Here is a 20,737-nt window from a genome sequence, read left to right on the forward strand (position 1 = left end):
TTTTCTCCCTACTTGATCCCTCCAAAATTTGGAAACTATTCACAAATATTCTAATTTTCGTTTACATATCGGCTCTTTATAAGCAGGATAAAATCGGAAATATTGGTTATATTATCAAGGCTTTGACTGAAACATCATATTTAAGAATATGCATAAAATGCCTGGATTCAAGAGTTTCCAGCCTTACAGTGAGGGGAGAAAAATGTCACTTCCTGGCGGACCTGACAACCTTAGAACTTTTCGGGGAGAAGCTTGGCAGGGAGGGGACCTGGCAGCTGCTCCTGGGCAGGAACCAGAGGGCGCAGCCCGTGGCGACCCTCGGGCCTGGCGGGGACCTTACGCTTCCCGGCGTCTTTCCCTCTGCCCCGCCGGCTGCTGAGGGAGCGGCGGCCGCCCTGCGCCTGGAGGTCGTTCCCTCGCCTCCTCCGGGCCGCGGGTAGCGAGAGGCGGCGGCGGCCGGAGCCGGTGTGGGCGGCCTGAGGCGAAAGCCCGGCTGGCCCCTAGGGGAATGAAACAACCACCGGCTACCAGAGCAACAACGGCCTCCGCGGCTGCACCGCCGACTTCCCGGAGGAGCGAAGGCGCCCCGCAAAAACACGCCGCAGAGCGGAACCCCGGCCCCGCCGCCCCAGCAGGGGACAGCAGCGACGCAGACGGGAAGCCCAGGGCCTGGGCGCTGGACACCTCGGCGACCTCCGCGACCAATGAGCGCCACACCAACCTCCAGGCGGCGCTCCCACCGCACCTGCCGCCGCCGCCGCCCCGGGGCGAGAACTGCGCCGTCGGCCCTGCCACGCTGACCCGTGGGGCCCCGGCCGCCGCCCCAGGGTGACGAGGAGGAGCAGGACGGGGCCCCCGAGAAGGGCAAGAGCTCAGAGCTCGGGCTCCAGTGCCAGGAAAAGGCCAGGAGCAGAAGATGGAGAGATGGAGAAGCAGCAGGTGCGGAGAAGCGGCGCTCCACGGGCTGGGTCAGCATCCGCTGGCGGATCTTAGATGACTTTGAAGATGAGGAAGCAGGGCAGAAAGAGCGGAAACGAGAAGGTGCAATGACACAACGGAACCCAATGCAGAATCCAGCCCCAGGACTCAAACGCTGGCTTTAATTCCAACTCACACCCCGTGCCCCTAATCAGAGAGGATCAGGGGAGATGGAGGACCCAAGGAACCCTGGCACCTGAAGGGTGGGAATCTGAGGCCAAGACTGATTGTGGGAAATTGTGGGAATCAGGAAAGGAGGAAGTGAGGCAGAATGGGGGGACGGCGGGGGTGGGGGGATGGCGGGGAGCTGGGCTAGGAAGGATTAAAAATCAGAACCTCAGAGGCGAGTAGATCATCTGACGTCAGGAGTTCGAGACCAGTCTGGCCAACATGGCAAAGCCCCGTCTCTAAATAAAATACAAAAAATAGCCGGGCGTGGTGGCGCGCGCCTGTAATCCTAGCTACTAGGGGGTGCTGAGGCAGGAGAATTGCTTGAACCCGGGAGGCGGAGGTTGCAGTGAGCCGAGATGGTGCCACTGCACTCCTGCCTGGGCGACAGAGCAAGCCTTGTCTCAATAAATAAATAAATAGTCAGAACCTTAGGAAGGATCCAGAGGGGAACTGTCCTTAGGAAGGTGCATGCTGGGGATGAAGGAACTGGTTTTAAGACTCAGGAAGTGAGGGCAAGGGAGAGACGAGTGTTGGGGGTGCAGTGGGGTGCTAATGCAGCAGCCAAGCAGAAGACTGGAGGAAAACAGAGCCCTTCTCCTCCAACTCCAGCTGCTCCTCTGAGTCCCAGGCCACCTGCTCCTGTGTCTGCCAACCTACTGACATGTCTCCCAACCCTGCTGGAATGCTGTTCCTCCTGATCTCTGCCCTGCCCCAGACCTTTCACTAACCCCACCACCCCCACTGTCCAGGTCCTACCACCCCACTGCCCCAACCATAGCCTGCCCCTATCCCAGATGCCTCTCCTTCCAGCCTCTTGCCCTAGGTGACACAAAGGGGACCTGGACATGCAGGTGAAGAGGGTGTTCTTCTGGGTCCTCCTGCTCAAGTATCCCGCTCATGCAGTTATGAGTGTGAGTAAATGTTGGATATGACACAGATTCTATTTCTCAAGCTGTTTCACCCTGTGGTTTACCTAACAGTGTTTTCGTGGAATCATCTATGGGGATTTGGTCCTCCTTGCAGACCTCAGTGCAGATTTCTTGAGCAGCCTACAGGGGCTCTGGCCCCACCTGTCCACACCAAGTTCTGGGTCCTGCATGCCCTGCTTGGCCCAAATACAGCAAGGTTGACAGGATGGAAAGCTGAAAATGGTGACTTATAATATCGAAAAGTAAGGATTTCATGGCCCAGTGAAACAGAATGGAGAACCCAGAAATAAATCCTTGCATTTACAACCAACTCATTTTTGACCAAGGCACCAGGAACATACCTTGGGAAACAGATGGTCTCTTCAATAAATGGTACTGGGAAAATGAGATACATGAAGAATAAAACTAGACTTCTATGCCTCATCATATATAAAAATCAAATCAAAATGAATTAAAAACTTACATGTAGGAAACTATGAAACTACTAGAAGAAAACATAGGGGAAATACTTTAGAACACTGGTCTAGGCAAAGATTTCCTGAGTAAGACCTCAAAAGCACGGGTAACCAATGCAAAAATTGATAAATAGAATTACATCAAGCTAAAAAGCTTCTTCACATCAATAAAAATAAAAATAAAGTGAAGAGACAACCCACAGAATGGGAGAAAAATTTTCCAAACTATTCATCCAACAAGGGATCACTAACAAGAATACGTAAGAACTCAAAAACAAAAATTCCAAATAATCCAATTTAAAAATGGGCAAAAGATTTCAATAGACATTTCCCAAGAGAAGATACACAAACGGCCAACAGTTATATGCAAACATGTTTAACATCACTAATCATCAGATAAATCCAAATCAAAACCACAATAAAATATAATCTAACCTCAATTAAAATGGCAATTGTCAAAAACTCAGAAAATAACAAATGCTGAAAAGGACACAGAGAAATGGGAGTGCTCAAACACTCTTGGTAGGAACATAAAATAGTTTATCCACTATGGAAAACTGCATGGAGGTTCCTCAAAGAACTAAAAATAGAACTATCATATGATTCAGCAATCCCACTGCTGGGTATATGCCTAAAAGAAAGAAAATCAGTATGTCAAAGAGACATCTGCACTCCCAGTTTATTGCAGCACTATTCACAACAGCCAAAATATGAAATCAACCTAAGTATCAACGGATGAACGGATAAAGTGTGGTACATATATATGAAAAAAAAAGGATTTGTGAATATACTAAAAGCCATTGAATTATATGCCTGAAATGGGGGAGTTGTATGCTATATGAGTTCTATTTCAATAAAGTTGTTTTTTAAAACATAAGGAATCTTATTTAATAATCATCATGGGCATTCTTGGAAGCCCTCTGCAAGATCCTGTTTCAAGTTCTGCAAGTTTGGGGTCCAACCTGTGTGAACCTTCTTTCCCTATGAGTACATTATTTATGTTTATGAAAGCTTGACAGCCCCAAGAACACTAGTACTTAATCGTTGGTTTTAGCACTAGTCTGTGTAACCAAATACCACCTGTACCCCCAATAACTTATGGAAAAAAAGTGAAATGTCTTTTGCACTCTGTTATTTCGAGTTTGTTGATTTTTAGCAACATCTGGGTCATCCCTTTTCTTCTGCTCTGGCAGGCTGCCCCTAGGGATTCCCTGTTCAACCGGTTTGATGAGAGCCCTAAGAAACCCATCAGATACCAAAATAAATGGCTATATTCTGCTGGAATGTTTGTAGTGGGGGAATCACATATGACCAGGAGGTGAATTATTATTGTCATTTCCTTTGTGAAATGTGTCACTTGTCATCTCTTGATTTACCCAAGGCAGGGAGAGAGAAAGAGAAAAAGGGAGTTGATCAGACACTTCCCATTAAGATAAGTATTAATAGATTTCTTCTGATCACCATGGCCCAGATACCTATGGAGGGATCTGGAAAGGTCCAGTGTTCAGGAACAACCCTATCATTTAGGCAGTGTTAGGCCAACTGAATACTTCCAATCAAAAGAACCTATTCTGTTTCTTTTGAGTCTTTTAAAAGAGCAAATGTCTTGAAAACGTTTATTCTTAGAGTTTTGGGGGTTTTGTTGTTGGTTGTTGTTCTTGCTTCTATCTTGGCTGCATTTTTCATAGGTCATCTAACCTCTCTTTTCCTAGCATCTTTGAGCATTTGGATAAATTAAGCTGTCTTGCATTTCCCACCTCCACCCTTGCTCATGGCCGCATTCGCCTCTCAAAATTCCCCTGAGCCTTCTGAGGACTTTTTTTTTAACTTTTATTTTAGATACAGGGAGTACATGTGCAGGTTTGTTACATGGGTATACTGCAATTAAGTAGTGAGCATAGTACTCAGTAGGTCGTTTTTCAACCCACGCTCCTCTCCCTCCTTCCCCACTCTAGTACACTGTGTCTACTGTTCCCATGTTTATGTCAATGGATGCTCTATGTTTAGCTCCCACTTATAAGTGAGAAAGTGCGGTATTAGGTTTTTCTATTCCTGTATTATTTTGCTTAGGATTATGACTGAGACCAACTCTTATCCTTCACGCTGTTAAGTAGCTCTGATCTTCAAGATTAGCTAGAAGGAATCTGTACACTCTGCAAGTGTTTCAGTGGCACTTTGTTTATACTGCTCATGGGGCATTTGAGTTCATTGCCTTAAATTGCAGTTAATTTGTTATAAATTTGCCTCCTCTAGAAAGTCACAGGTTTTGTAAGGGAAAGAACTGGGTCTTGTCTGTTGACCTATCCTATAGGATATTTCCGTATTGGCAGCAGCTCATATTTCCATGTATTTTGTGCATCACTTGAGCAGAATTTGTCCCACTGAAATAACACCTACATGTCTTTTTAAATCCAATTAGTAATTCCTTGCTGAGGTTGATCTATATCAGTACAGTTAAACACTAGATGAGGGGTTGAACATAAAGATTACTTCCAATGTTGACAGTCTAAGATTCTGTAAAATTATTTGTGAGGGTGCAAGAAATGTGAAACTACCACATGTATAAGAATGTATAAGAATGGAGTGTACCACATGTGGTAGAATGTGTAGTACGTGGTAGAATATATGGCACACTGTTTGACCCTACACTATGTGGTATATCATAAAAATGTGACACTACCACATGTAAAGAATGCTATGACCTGTGGTCTCAAAGGTTAAAAAGGTTTATATCTCACCCTTCTTCATATATTTTTTATTTCTTTCCCCTTCCATATTCTCTTATTTAAGTTTTTTCATAGAGAAAAGTATATTTTCTCTCCGTCTCCCCTCTCATTTTCAAGCCTGATACCTTAGGAAATTTTAAATTCTCTCTTCTTAGCTTTCAAATTAATTGTTTGTGTATCTTCGCTCTGCTGTACTTTTCAGTTTCTCAGAGTTCAGACAACCACCATGAGACCTGCAGCTTTTGTGGCCCTGTTGGATCTAATCTAGGTAGGAGAGTCCACTATGGTTATCTGTGTCCAGACAGTTGCCAGATGGAACCAGAGTGACCATGACTGGGAATGCTTTCCCAAGTAGTGACAAAATGGCCTTTGTCCTTCTTGTCCATTTGATCCCCATCTTTAATCATTGTGCTCAGAGCTACTGCTCCCATTCAGAAAGTGGCTGCTCAAGGACAGCATATTTTTCCCAAAAGTACACACTTTACATGCCTTAGCAGTGAGTGCTGAAGATAAGTGTTTTAAGAGTTCAGAGAGGTTTTATATGCAAGAAACTAATGCTTGAATGTGGATCAGTATACATTATGAGTTTACTGTCTCCTAAAATACCTGTAAAATCTAGTCTTTGTAAAACAGTATGTTTGTCTTTTTTGTGATGGTAATATGTTCCAGAAATTTTATATCTTTTTTCATAATAATTTTATAGCTGCTATTAATTGGTTTAGATGCAATACTATGAAACATGAAGGTGAATTCTTAGTGGTGATTATTTGGGATTGTGTTTCTAATAAGCTTCTATTTTCAGAGTTTTAATCGTATAATATACAAAAATCCTCTAGTATGAAGTCTTTTATATACTTAAAAATCTTACATTATGTGCCTTGTTTCAAAATGAAAGTGAATGTTGAACAAAAACTGAAATGGTATTAGAAGCATGGATTAATGGAATAATCCCAGTACAACTATAATAACGGCCACCTGTTTTTTTGTTACATCTATAATGTATTTCTATATTATTTTTTCAATATAAAATTTTGATCATTATTTGCATTTTTAAAATTTTTCCATTCTTTCATACTGGTTGGATGTATATTGGGATATTTCCCAAAGGATTTAACCCAGACAATTCATGTATGTTCAAAAGAAAACCTAGGCCCTCTTTTTGTTTCCCATCAAGTTACTAATATGAACACTAATTTATGTTTGAAATCAAAGCAAACTTGTAAAATAACCTTTTAGTAAAGACCTCAGTGAGTAAGACAACTGTATAATCTCAATTTTAAAACTTCAATGTACACATTCCTTCTATTAAGAAAGAAAGAAATCCTTTCTATCAAAAAAAAGCAATAGCATATATTTAATAGTCAGTGGGCTTTTTTGCATACTGTTAGCGGTATCGTGAATTCTCACAGGCATCCTAAAAGGCAACTGAATAATAAAATATATCTTCGAAGGATATTCATATCCTTTTTTCAGTATAGTTTCATCTCTGGCAATCTACCCTAGCAAAATAACCAGTTGTGCATTCAAAGAACTTATAGGAGGACATTATTTATTATTGTGAAATTATACAATAATCTAAATTATACGTAGTAGGAGAATTATTAAATTATTTTACACCCTTAAGGTGGACTATTAGGCAGTTCTTAAAATTCACATGTTTCAAAGACATTTTAGGATACAGATACTAATCTTGAGCTAATGTCAGATAAAAGAAAGCAGAAACCAGGAGTTTCTATATAGTATAATTAAAAGTATATATGCTCTGCCCGTAGAGTGAAAAACTGCTACATAAAAATACCACAAAATACTGTAAACACCTATTCACAGGGACCAAGATAATTTTCCTTTCCTTTTCCCAATACATGTCTATTGCCAAAATTTCTAGATTGATTATGTAGTATTATGCTCAGAAAATACCATTTTCTTTGAAAATGCAGATTATATAATGTTTTAAATCTTTGATTTTTACTCATTTGAATGCATTTTTGGTATTGAGTTTATCTTTGGACTTGGTTGGTATTACATTTTTCTGATTTCTTATCACTTTTAAAAAATGAAAATAGCTTATTAATTTTTAAGTTATATCAGTAATAGCCATCACCATAATCAAGATATGGGATATTTTCATAACCCTCAAAATGTACTCTTTGTCCCTCTTTGCAATCCAACTGCTTCTCCCCTGTTCCAGGCAACTAATTATCTGTTCTCTGTCACTATGGAATTCTTTTGCCTTTGATAAAATTTTACATAAATATGATACACTGTATTAGCAAAATGAAGAACAAAAACCATATGATCATCTCAGATGTAGAAAAAGCATTGACAAATTCAACATCCTTCACATTAAACACTCTCAACAAATTACATATAGAAGGTACACATATATACCTCAAAATAATAAAACCCATATATACAAGCCTACAGCTAACATTACAGTCAACAGTGAAAAGCTAAAAGCTTTTCCCTAAGATCAGGAACAAGACAATAATGCCCACTCTCACCACTGCTATCAACATAACACTGTTAATTTTAACCAGAGCAACTAGGCAAGAAAAAGAAATACAAGGCCTCCAAATCAAAATGAAAGAAGTTAGATTGCCAATGTTTGCAGAAAACATGATCTTATATAGAGAAAACCTAAAGACTTCACCAAAAACCTGTTAGAACTAATAAACCAATTCAGTAATGCTGCAGGAGATAAAACTAACATACAAAAATTAGTGGTGTTTCTATACACTAAAAACAAACTATCTGAAAAAGAAATCAAGGAAACCATTCCACTTACAAGAGCATGAAAAATAAATTAAGATATTTAGAAATAAATTTAACCACAGAGCTGAAGGACTTGTAAACTGAAAACCATAAAACATTTATAAAAGAAATAGAGATAGTTTTAGCAGGACAATGTACCTAGGATTTCTCAGTCACCTTCTCCATACATCAAACCTAAAGGGAAACTGGTTACATTCCCATTTTACCCAAACCTATAATTTTGAATTGCCCCAAAGTAGCTACCATTAAGTTAGTAGGGAGGATTGGTGAAGCCCAGAAGCCAGTATATAGAAGATCATACTTTCCAGGCCTGAAAGCTATGTTTTGACAAAATATTTGATTATGTCTATTTACACATGGAATTTATCTAAGGAAAGTAGACCAGAAGCCAAATGCTTGAGGAAATTGTATGACAAAAAAAAAATACTCGTAAGTCTGGACTTTCTGATACATAGACTAGTTTGACCCATAATAGAACTCCTGAGACCCCAATTCTGTACCAGCATGAGGTGGGCTACAAAAGCCATGCTGTCCTCAAGAAAGGCATATTCACCAGTGCCACTTCAGATATGGCCAAAGAGGATCACAAACAAGAAATGGCTTTCCAGAAGGCAAGCCAAATATAGAGATGACAGCAAAGGTGAGATTGCCTCCCAGAAAGCAGAATTAGTACTTGCCAAGTGAGCTGAGAACCCAAACACTGCCAGGATGTATGCTTTCACCATTCCTGCCCAGCAGGATTTGACAACTGGGTATTGCTGGGCCCAAGTCAGCTGGGTAATGCTCATTTTTCTCTTTCCAGTCTTGGAGTTTTCCATGCAATTTTATGGTTCCCACTTCAGACCTAAAGAGTGGGTTGTTTGGAGAGTAGAGATAACTTATGTTTTAGTTTCTAGTTTGCCATATGGCAGGGACCCCATCCCTGTTGGTTGAAGAGAACTGAGCAATACCCTCCATCTTGAATTTTGAGTTAGATGTAGCAATTCTGTGAGACTTAGAGGTTATGCTTCTTGGAGAATATTCTATAAATGGGAAAACTGTTCCATGTTGTGTTCATGGATAGTCAATGAATAGACTGTGATGGAAAATGCTAGTTGTCTCTCAGTATTCATGCCCACATCTCTCTCACGCATATGGAATCTCCAGTTCTTAGTTGAGCATATAGGCACTCAGAATAAAGAACACAGTTACCAGACTCTTTTTGAAGCCACATAACTTAAGTCTGCGCCAATGGAATATGAGCAGAGGTAATGTGTAAACATTTCTAGTTATTCACCTAGGCAAGGGGAATGTTCTTTCCCTCACCACTCTCCCGTCCCACTGGATGGAATATGGACGTGATGGCAAGTTGTTTCAGAAATGCCCTAAAGATGGTGGAGCAACGTTACAGAAAGAATCTGGGTCCCTGAAAGGGTGAAGATACTAAACCAGTGTGATGGATGATTTTAGGTGTCAACTTGACTGGATTCAGAGATACCTAGATATCTGGTAAAGTATTCATTTCTTGATGTGCCTGTGAGGGTGCTTCTGGAGGATATTGGTGTGTGAGTAGGTGGATTGAGTGGGAAAGATCCACCCTCAATGTGGTAGGCGCCATCTAATTGGCTGAGGGCCTAGATGCAATGAAAAGCTGAGAAAGGGAAAATTTCTCTCTCTTTCCGTGTGTGTGTGTGTGTGTGTGTGTGTGTGTGTGTGTGTGTGTGTGTGTGTGTGTGTGTCTATCTACCTCTCCCCCTCCTGGAACTGGAACACCCTTATTCTCCTGCCCTTGGATATCAGAACTTCAGGTTCTCAGCCCTTCAGCCTCAAATTGAGAGTTAGGCCATTGGCTTCCCCGGTTCTAAAGATTTCAAACTTGGACTAAGCCACACTACCAACTTCTCTTGTTCTTCAGCTTACACCATAGGACTTCTCAGCCTCCATAATCACATGAGCTAATTCCCCTAGTAAGTCCCTCTCACATATCTGTATCTATATTCATCTTTATTTCTCTATTTCCTACTGGTTCTATTTTTCTGGAGAACACTGACTAATACAAACAGCTTTTCACTGCATATGCTCAGACTGTCAATTGAAGAAACAAATTTACTATTTTGTGTCTTTGTTGAAGCAGCCAAACTTATATCTAACCAATGCACCACAATAAGGAGTTTATTCATCTTAAAGGCAGCGTGATGTTTTAGGCAGTACTTGGACTAGATAATCTAGATAATTTATTGGAATATTTTAGTTCTAATATTAGATATAGTTACAATGTTAATATCATCAAATTGAAACCATTAAATCTCAGATTTCTGGAATGCGAATAAGTGAACCCATCATCCAAAACTGACATTATTTTACTCCCTCTGGTGACTGGAAACATGGATAGGAATTGTGATGAAGAACTTCAACCACCAGTAACCAAGTTACACCTCACACAGTTATAAATAAAGTTAAAATCTTATCAAAACAATAAATCTTCAATATTTTATTAAACAAATATTGTGACCTCTTTTAAATATATATTATAAACACCCCCTTTCAAACTTTAGTTTTGCTAATTTGAGGCTCCAAGGTGGACCCTCCCACCGCCCCCCGCTGAGGATCATGAGATCTGGCTCCCTACCTGATTGTTGCAAGACTTTCACCTACACTACCTTGAGTACGAGACTTTCACCTACACTACCTTGAGAGGCAATCCCTAGAGGGCCTTCGATGTGCCTATTTATTAAAAAAAAAAAAAAGGCCTGTCATCTCAGTGGGTTAAAGAGGCAGGGTGTGGTTACCTCACCTGGCTGATGAGCAACCCCCTTCTCTCTTTCTGCAGTGCAGGATTTTGTAAGCAACAAAATCTTATTTAAACTCTGTGTCCATCATCTTTTCACCACACTTGGCACAGTAGTCTGTGACCTATTTCTCCTGACATCATATCAGAAAACAAGGCACACCTGTTGCTTCAACTTAGCTCACAGCCCATAGATTTTATCTCCCAGAAGCAAAAGAGATTGCCTTTTAGGCTTGAGAGCCAATGAAAGTGAGCCAGGACTTAGTTTGTGCTGGCACCAAGGAAATGCCTTTTTCCCCAGAGCCGGCAACTAAACTATAAGAGGTAAGCAGTTCTCAGAGGAGACAGAAGGCAACAGCTCTACCATCCTCCAAACATCTGAAGCCCCCCATAGAAACTCCTCTTGGAATTGGTAAGTATCTGTGCTCATGGGCTTCTTCTCCAATGATCTGACTGTTGCTTGTACTCATAAGGAAATTGTTTGCCTTATGGATTCATTCTCAGCACTACAACCTCAGTGATTACCCCTCTGAGCTGCTCAATTACTCCCTGTCTTTTCCTCAATTTACCTAGGTGGTTCCCTGTCTGACCCAAATGCTAGGCCGATTTCAACCCTTCTCCTTGGTCCGGAGTTTCAGACTGGGATTTGGAGCCTGCTGCTATCCAAACCAAAAATGTGCTACTCAGACCATCAGAGCCCCTGACTCCAGGTGCCTAGTCCAAGCAGTTTCTCAGAACTTTAATTTTGCAAAGGATGTGTTGGATCAGTGGTCCCAGCTGGAAAAGGTAAAACTTGTTGTTTTCTACCTTGGAAACTTTGGCCAAGGCCAATTGGTAAAGAGTCCAAAGATCATGAGATTCAAATCCCATCTATGGCTGGCACTAGAAAGTGCAAATTCAGAGAAAAGAAATTATAGAAAAATGACTAAGAACATAGGCTTTACAGCCAGTTGGTTCTACATTGAAATCCTGGCTCTGCTGCTAAATAACCATGCAAACTTGGACAAGTTATTTGCCTTCTAGGACCTTAGTTTTGTTATCAGTAAAATGGAGATATTAATGGTGTGTTTTTCACAGTGTTGTCAAGAAGATTAAATGAGACAATCAATAAAAAGTGTTTAGCACAGGACTCAACACCCTGAAAACACTCAATAAAAGTTAGCTTTTATTATCACTAGTAATATTATTGTCACATAGATATGATTCTAATTAACCAACATTTTTGAGCATCTTCTAGCACATACAAAATTTTAGAAGCCAAACACTAAAGGAACTTACTGTGTAGTGTTTTTCTTTAAAGCAAATGATAGCCACAAAGTGCTGAAAAAGAAGTGCCAAAGGAAATAAGTATAAGTATGCCTCTGGATAATGGAATTTAGAAAGATTTGATAAAGGAGGTGGTATTTACTGCATCCTGAAGAATGAGAAGAATTTCAACAAAAAGACAAGGGAAAGACTGTCTAGGCAGGAACAACCACATGAGTAGAGACATGATGGAAAGAAGGAAGAGTATTCAGGAACAGTTTGGCTAGGTATAGGGTCAGAGGGAAGAGTATTGAGTTATGAGGAGAAAACAGGCAGGAAGCAGTCTAATTTTTGAAAGGCCCTGCTGTGTGGCGTGGCCTTGCTTACTCTCTGGCTAGGTAACTCTGGAGCAAGTCATTTTAACTCTCTGAGCCTCATTTCCTCCCTCTGTCAAGTGGCGCTGGTGGTGCCCGCAGGAGAATCCAGTGCGTGTGGAGAGTGAGCAGCGAGAGTTATTTGCATGTGTAATCTCTGATTGCCCCTCTATTCTCCTCCCCTCCCCAGGCCCCTTCCTGGCCCTCCCCACCTTCATCACCCACTTTGGGAGGAGTAAGGAAAGTGGACAAAACAGTAATTCATTGTCTTTGTGCAAAATATACTTATTGCCTTTGGTGCATCATCTAGGGTTAGATAAGAGGGAAGACTTCCGTTTAGGAGACTTAATTTTTACCCATTTGGGCCAAAGAACAAAAATTCTGTAGAGCAAGGATTGTGAAAGCTCCTTGAAAAGGTTTGAGGCATGTATCCTGAAGGACTCTGGGGTGCTTTCACCTTTGCAGAGCTGTGCCCCCTCTTGGGGTGCCCTCCCCACCCATTCTGCCTTCCCAGCCCAGCCTGTGCTGCTTTCTCTCTCCTCTGCTTTTCTTAGCTTGTGTTCTACAACCAGGCACTATGTGTGAGTCCTGGGTCCCAGTAAGATTCTAGGGCTAGCGTTGTGCCTTTTATCTCTTTGTGCCCGCATGGCATCTGGCACCATGCGGAGCCTTGTTCCTTTGCTCAGCTCTTGATTAAGCATATGGATTACAGACAAAGGCCCAGCTGGGCCCTACCCAGCAGAAGCTTCCAGGCTGGGAGGCAAGACAGATAAGCAGTGATTGGGTGCCAAGGAATTCAGAGGGCTGCAGCTGTGAGCAAAGGCTTGGGCTCCAAAAGCCACACAGTCAGCCCAACTAAACATTGGTTGTCTGAAGTCACTTGGGGCATCAATCACAGGTGCCCAAAACATCAGTCAGCAGGAACTTTACAAATCATCTGCTCCAACCCTTTATCATTTAAGAGCACTTCATTATAGAATTGTTAGAAAATACTGGTAAACATGAAAAAATTTTAATATGGAATATTACCCAAAGATAACCACTGGTAATTTTCATAGATATTTCTTTTCTACTGATTTTTATAGATCATCCGGTTTCACAAAAGTGGAGTCATTCTATATATAACTATTTGTAACCTGGAATCACACTTGTTACTTGACTTGTTACTTGCTGTTTTCCTCCTCCAAACACTATGCTGTGAAAGCACTATGCTGTGGAAATAACATGATGTAGAAACAATGCACTGTAGAAATAATATAATGTGGAAACAATATGATGTGGAAACTACCTTTCAACACCAATAAATATTCTACTTAATACTTTAATATCTTTATGTTTATAAAGTATTTCATTGAGTGTTGAACCAAAATGTATTTATTCTTTATTGTTACCCCTCTAAGTAGTTTACAAGTTTTTTTCTGCTATTGTAAGCAAGGCTGAAATGAATATCTTTGTGTATCTATATTCTTTTCTTCATTTACATTACCAGAAGTGAAATTACTCCATCAAATGCACTACACGAGCATTTGGAAAACACATTTCTGGATTGCCTTCTTCAAAAAAAGTGCCAATTCCCACACTCAATGGCATCGTGTGGTAGGGTGTGTTTCTTCATACATACATAAACTCTTGGTATTTTCATTGTTTTTCATTTGTACTAGTCTGTTCATCAGTAAATTCTATCATGAAGGGGTGGCCTGCCTCTCCACATCTGTGGGTATTTCTAGTCGGGTGGGACGAGAGACTGAGAAAAGAATTAAGACACAGAGACAAAGTATAGAGAAACAACAGTGGGTCCAGGGGGCCAGCGCTCAGCATACCAAGGACCTGCACCGGCACTGGTCTCTGAGTTCCCTCAGTTTTTATTGATTATTATCTTCATTATTTCAGCAAAAAGGAATGTAGTAGGAGGGCAGGGTGATAATAAGGAGAAGGTCAGCAACAAACATGTGAGCAATAGAATCTATGTCATAATTAAGTCAAGGGAAGGTACTATGACTGGACATGCACATAAGCCAGATTTATGTTTCTCTCCACCCAAACATCTTAGTGGAGTAAAGAATAACAAGGCAGCATTGCTGCAAACATGTCTCACCTCCCACCATAGGGCGGTTTTTCTCTCATCTCAGAATTGAACAAATGTACATTCAGGTTTTATACCGAGACATTCAGTTCCCAGGAGCAGGCAGGAGACAGTGCCCTTCCTCTATCTCAACTGCAAGAGACTTTCCTCTTTTACTAATCCACCTCAGCACAGACCCTTTACGGGTGTCGGGCTGGGGGACGGTCAGGTCTTTCTCATCCCACGAGGCCATATTTCAGACTATCACATGGGGAGAAACCTTGGACGATACCCAGCTTTCAAGGGCAGAAGTCCCTGTGGCTTTCCGCAGTGCATTGTGCCCCTGGTTTATTGAGACTAGAGAATGGCGATGACTTTTACCAAGTATACTGCTCGTAAACATTTTGTTAACAAGGCCCGTCCTGCACAGCCCTAGATCCCTTAAACCTTGATTTCATACAACACATGTTTTTGTGAGCTCCAGGTTGGGTCAAAGTAGCTGGGGCAAAGTGGCTGGGGCAAAGCTACAAATTAACATCTCAGCAAAGCAATTGTCTAAAGTACAGGTCTTTTCCAAAATGGAGTCTCTTATGTCTTCCCTTTCTACACAGACACAGTAACAGTCTGATCTCTCTTTCTTTTCCCTACATATCACCCTAAAAAAAAAAAACCAGGAAGCCAAAGAGTTTGGACCTGATGTGATGGGCTGTGGCAAACCACTAAAGGTGCTTGAGTGATGTGAGCAGAGCTCTTACTTGGGTCGCACAAAGATATTATAGAACAAAAATGAAAATTACAACCAGGCACAGTGGATCACGCCTGTAATCCCAGCACTTTGGGAGGCCAAGGCAGGTGAATTGCCTGAGCTCAGGAGTTCAAGACCAGCCTGGGCAACACGGTGAAACCCCATCTCTACTAAAATACAAAAAATTAGCCTGGTGTGGCTGTGTGTGCCTGTAGTCCCAGGTACTTGGGAGTCTGAGGCAGGAGAATTGCTTGAACCCGGGAGGCAGAGGTTGCAGTGAGCTGAGATCATGCCACTGCACTCCAGCCTGGGCGACAGAGCAAGACTGTCTCAAAAAAAAAAAAAAAAATTACTTCCATGGTCACATAAATAAAATTATCTCTGATGGCCTAGGCCTGAACTACATCAAAATGTGGTTGACAAGAAAATAAAAATTAATGGCAGGGGAGAGATATAGTTGTGTTTGTTGTTATTGGTCATGGGAGGAGAAGGGGTTGGGGAAGGCCTATCCCATCCCTGCCAATTCTCATTGTTATAATAAGAAACTCTATGGAAGAACATTCCATGCTCATGGGTAGGAAGAATCAATATCATGAAAATGGCCATACTGCCCAAGGTAATTTATAGAATCAATACCATCCCCATTAAGCTACCAAAGACTTTCTTCACAGAATTGGAAAGAACTACTTTAAAGTTCATATGGAACCAAAAAAGAGCCTGCATTGCCAAGTCAATCCTAAGCCAAAAGAACAAAGCTGGAGGCATCACATGCTACCTGACTTCAAACTATACTACAAGGCTATAGTAACCAAAACAGCATGGTACTGGTACCAAAACAGAGATATAGACCAATGGAACAGAACAGAGCCCTCAGAAATAATGCCACATATCTACAACTATCTCATCTTTGACAAACCTGACAAAAACAAGAAATGGAGAAAGGATTCCCTATTTAATAAATGGTGCTGGGAAAACTGGCTAGCCATATGTAGAAAGCTGAAGCTGGATCCCTTCCTTACACCTTATACAAAAATTAATTCAAGATGGATTAAAGACTTAAATGTTAGACCTAAAACCATAAAACCCCTAGAAGAAAACCTAGGCAATTCCCATCAGGACATAGGCATGGGCAAGGACTTCATGTCTAAAACACCAAAAACAATGGCAACAAAAGCCAAAATTGACAAATGGGATCTAATTAAACTAAAGAGCTTCTGCACAGCAAAAGAAACCACCATCAGAGTGAACAGGCAACCTACAGAATGGGAGAAAAGTTTTGCAACCTACTCATCTGACAAAGGGCTAATATCCAGAATCTACAATGAACTCAAACAAATTTACAAGAAAAAAACAAACAGCCCCATCAAAAAGTGGGCAAAGGATATGAACAGACACTTCTCAATAGAAGACATTTATGCAGCCAAAAGACACATGAAAAAATGCTCATCATCACTGGCCATCAGAGAAATGCAAATCAAAACCACAATGAGATACCATCTCACAGCAGTTAGAATGGTGATCATTAAAAAGTCAGGAAACAACAGGTGCTGGAGAGGATGTGGAGAAATAGGAACACTTTTACACTGTTGGTGGGACTGTAAACTAGTTCAGCCATTGTGGAAGTCAGTGTGGCGATTCCTCAGGGATCTAGAACTAGAAATACCATTTGACTCAGCCATCCCATTACTGGGTATATACCCAAAGGATTATAAATCATGCTGCTATAAAGACACATGCACACGCATGTTTATTGAGGCACTATTCACAATAGCAAAGACTGGGAACCAAGCCAAATGTCCAACAATGATAGACTGGATTAAGAAAATGTGGCACATCTACACCATGGAATACTATGCAGCCATAAAAAATGATGAGTTCATGTCCTTTGTAGGGACATGGATGAAGCTGGAAACCATCATTCTCAGCAAACTATCGCAAGGACAAAAAACCAAACACCACATGTTCTCACTCATAGGTGGGAATTGAACAATGAGAACACATGGACACAGGAAGGGGAACATCACACTCTGGGGACTGTTGTGGGGTGGGGGGAGGGGGGAGGGATAGCATTGGGTGATATACCTAATGCTGAATGATGAGTTAATGGGTGCCGCACACCAACATGGCACATGTATACATATGTAACAAACCTGCACATTGTACACATGTACCCTAAAACTTGAAGAAGAAAAGAAGAAGAAGAAGAGGAAGAGGAAGAATAGGAAGAAGAAGAAAAGAAGAAGAAGAGGAAGAGGAAGAAGAAGAAAGGAGAAGGAGAAGAAGAAGACTCTAAACAGGTCAGAACAAAGTAGCAATTCTATGGGCTGCTCCAGGGTGGATGAGAAAAAGAGAAGAAAGGCAAGAGAAAGAGATAAAAGGAGGAAGAAAGTTTTAAAGGAAGAAAGAAATTAAGTTCAGAAGGTAGGAGAGAAGGAAAGGAGGGATGGGGAAAGAGGTGAGAGATGGGGGAAAGAGATGAGAGAGAGAGAGGACAGAAAGGAGGAAAAAAGGAATAAAGGAGGGAAAGAAGGAAAAAAGGGAGAAAAGAGCCTGCCTTCCCTCCATCCTCAGGGAGAGAAGAGGACAAACCCGTGTTGTTAAGGAGGAGAAGGCTCAGCTAGAATGGAAATGCTTTGAAAGTTCTAGGTAACTTCATCCATGCATTCACTAAGAGGTATTGGAAATTAAATTCTTTCCCCTTCAAAACTCGTCCCACTGAAAAATAAGTTGCATTGGAAGACAGGTATATTTGAAGGCAGGAATAGAATCCTATGGGCTAGGAGGAGGGCACTCTTCTCTACTTACAGGATCATGCCCTGAGAAATCTTTTCTTAAAAAAATTTAGACTCAGGAGGTGCATGTGCAGGTTTGTTGCATGTATAGATGGCACAATGGTGAGGCTTGAGCTTCTACTGTACTCATCACCCAAACAGTGACCATAGAACCAAATAGGTAATTTTGCAAACTTCACTCCCCTCCAGCCTCCCCAATGTCTATTATTTCCATCTTTATGTCCATATGTACCCACTGTTTAACTCCCACTTATAAGTGAAAACAGGCAGTATTTGATTTTCTTTTTCTGAATTATTTCCCATAGGATAATGGCCTTCAGCTCCATCCATGTTGCTGCAAAAGACAGGATTTCATTCTTTTCCATGGCTGAGTAATATTCCATGTTGTATGTATACCACATTGTCTTTATCCAATCATCCACTGATGGACCCTTAGGTTGATTCCATCACTTTGCTATTGTGAATAGAGTGCTACCATAAACACATGAATGCAGATGTCTTTTTTATATAATGATTTCTTTTCTTTTGGGTAGACACCCAGTAGTGGGATTTATGCCCAGAGAAATCTCTGCCATCCTGGGCAGGGCTGGTTTCATGTTACATGCTGAGTTCTCTCAGGAGGTTCTTCCCTAGGCTCATGCCTGACATTATGTTGAAACCTACCAGTACTGCCATGTCAGTAAACAGTAAATATTTCTGTGCCAGTTGAGAAACAGTAGCTCCCCCTAAGCCCAGGCATCCTAGCCTCTCAAGATCTAGCCACTTGAGGGTGCTATCTGGCAAGAGTGGCCTCCCATAGCCAATGTCCATGCTGACTAATATTCATATTTTAAACATCACCCTGCCTAGGACGGACTCAGAGGGCCTTACCCCGCCCTCTGGAAGGTTAGTGCCAAAGGAGAAGAGGACAAATGGAGCTTTGAAAGGATGACTCAACTCTCCGAGAAGGCCGCCAGCATCCTCTCAGACACCTGTGCCCTTAGCCATGGAGACCGGCTGATGATAATCTTGCCCCCAACACCTGAAGCCTACTGGATCTGCCTGGCCTGTGCACGCTTGGGTGAGGCATGGGAGAGGGACCCCAGGGGTTGGAGGCTTATGTGAATCCCAGCCTCAGTTATTCACAGAATGGAGATGTTAGAGGGATCTCTATCTGATGCCTGAATTCTTCCCACAGTGTGGGGGATCTTTAAACAGGCCTAGATTTGAACCCAGCTCCACCACTTACCACCTCTGTAAATTATGCCTCTCTGAATCTCAGTTTCCTTGTCTATTAAATATGGACAGTAATAGTCCATATTTATAGAACTGTTACGGTCCAGTCTTACAGAACTGTTGTGAAGAGTAAATAATCCACAGAGCGCTTAGCTCATAGGCTGTTTATCACCTCAAGGAACTGTAGACCTCTGTCCTAACATAGTCATCATCAAAACAACAGACAGAGCATGCACATCTTGCCCTCTCTGGGCCTCAGTTTCCCCATCTATAAAAAAGAGAATGTAGGGGTACTGGGTGCAGTGGCTCACACCTGTAATTCCAACACTTTGGGAGGCCAAGGCAGGCAGATTGTCTGAGCTTAGAAGTTTGAGACCAGCCTGGGCAACATGATGAAACCCCAACTCCACTAAAAAAAAACCATAAAGCAGAAAAAAAAAATTAGCTGCATGTGGTGGCACACACCTGTAGTCCCAGCTATTCAGGAGGCTGAGGCACAAGAATTGTTTAAACCTGGAAGGCGGAGGTTGCAGTGTGCTGAGATTGTGCCACTGCACTCCAGCCTGGGTGACAGAGCAAGGCTCTGTCTCCAAAAAAAAAAAAAAAAAAAAAGACAGAGAAGGTAGGAATATCTCTAAAGGGTCCTCTACCTCAGTCTGTGACATGTTAGGAACTAGGCTGCACAGCAGGAGATGCGCAGAGGGCAAGTGAGTGAAGCTTCATCTGTATTTACAGCCACTCCCCATTGCTTGCATTACCACCTGAGCTCTGCCTCCTGTCAGATCAGAGGTGGCATTAGATTCTCATAGGAGCGCAAATCCTATTGTGAACTGTGTATGCGAGGAATCTGGGTTGTGCACCCCACATGAGAATTTAATGCCTGATCATCTGTCACTGTCTCCCATCACTCCCAGATGGGACTCTCTAGTTGCAGAAAAGCAAGCTCAGGGCTCCCATTGACTCTACATTATGATGAGTTGTATAATTACTTCAATATATATTACAATGTAATAATAATAGAAATAAAGTGCACAATAAATGTAATGCACTCGAATCATCCCAAAACCATCCTCTTGCCCCAGTCTGTGGAAAAATTGTCTCCCACAAAACCTAGGTGCCAAGAAGGTTGGAGACCACTGCTCTTCATCCAGTATTAGAGAGTCCTTGAGAGTCACCCTGAATGAGCTTGGGATCAGCCAGAATAGAGCTGCTCTTTGTGGATATCCCATCCATGCCCCTGAGGCTCACTCCTCCAACATAAACAGGAAATGCCTCAATCAAGAGCCCCTTCACACATGAGAAGTGAAGGATACTGGAAAGGAGCCCACCCCCAATATCATTCCTCTTTATCTGCTATAGTACCTGACTTTCTATTCTTAGAATACAGGCATATATTTTTTGGTAGTTGGAAGGTGCGTATGAAAAACAAAGTACCCCTGAGATGGGCTAAACTCATTAGGAGTTGCCACAACTGGCCTGGCCTACTGCCTTTGCCTGCTAACAGGG

At 41.9% G+C, this 20,737-nt stretch overlaps 1 protein-coding gene across 1 annotated transcript in view; it reads left to right on the plus strand.

The window, feature by feature from the left end:
* The first annotated feature begins 10,269 nt into the window (after positions 1–10,269).
* ACSM6 (acyl-CoA synthetase medium chain family member 6) overlaps positions 10,270–20,737 on the plus strand; it is a 33,863-nt gene continuing 23,395 nt past the window's right edge. The window contains exons 1-3 of the mRNA XM_057298958.1: positions 10,270–11,210; positions 11,372–11,584; positions 18,866–19,076. Coding sequence (XP_057154941.1) covers positions 11,393–11,584; positions 18,866–19,076 — 403 coding nt within the window. The 5' untranslated portion in view covers positions 10,270–11,210; positions 11,372–11,392. The remainder of the gene's footprint in view (positions 11,211–11,371; positions 11,585–18,865; positions 19,077–20,737) is intronic.

Source organism: Pan paniscus, chromosome 8, assembly GCF_029289425.2.
Source record: "Pan paniscus chromosome 8, NHGRI_mPanPan1-v2.0_pri, whole genome shotgun sequence".
In the NCBI taxonomy this organism is placed as follows: domain Eukaryota; kingdom Metazoa; phylum Chordata; class Mammalia; order Primates; family Hominidae; genus Pan; species Pan paniscus.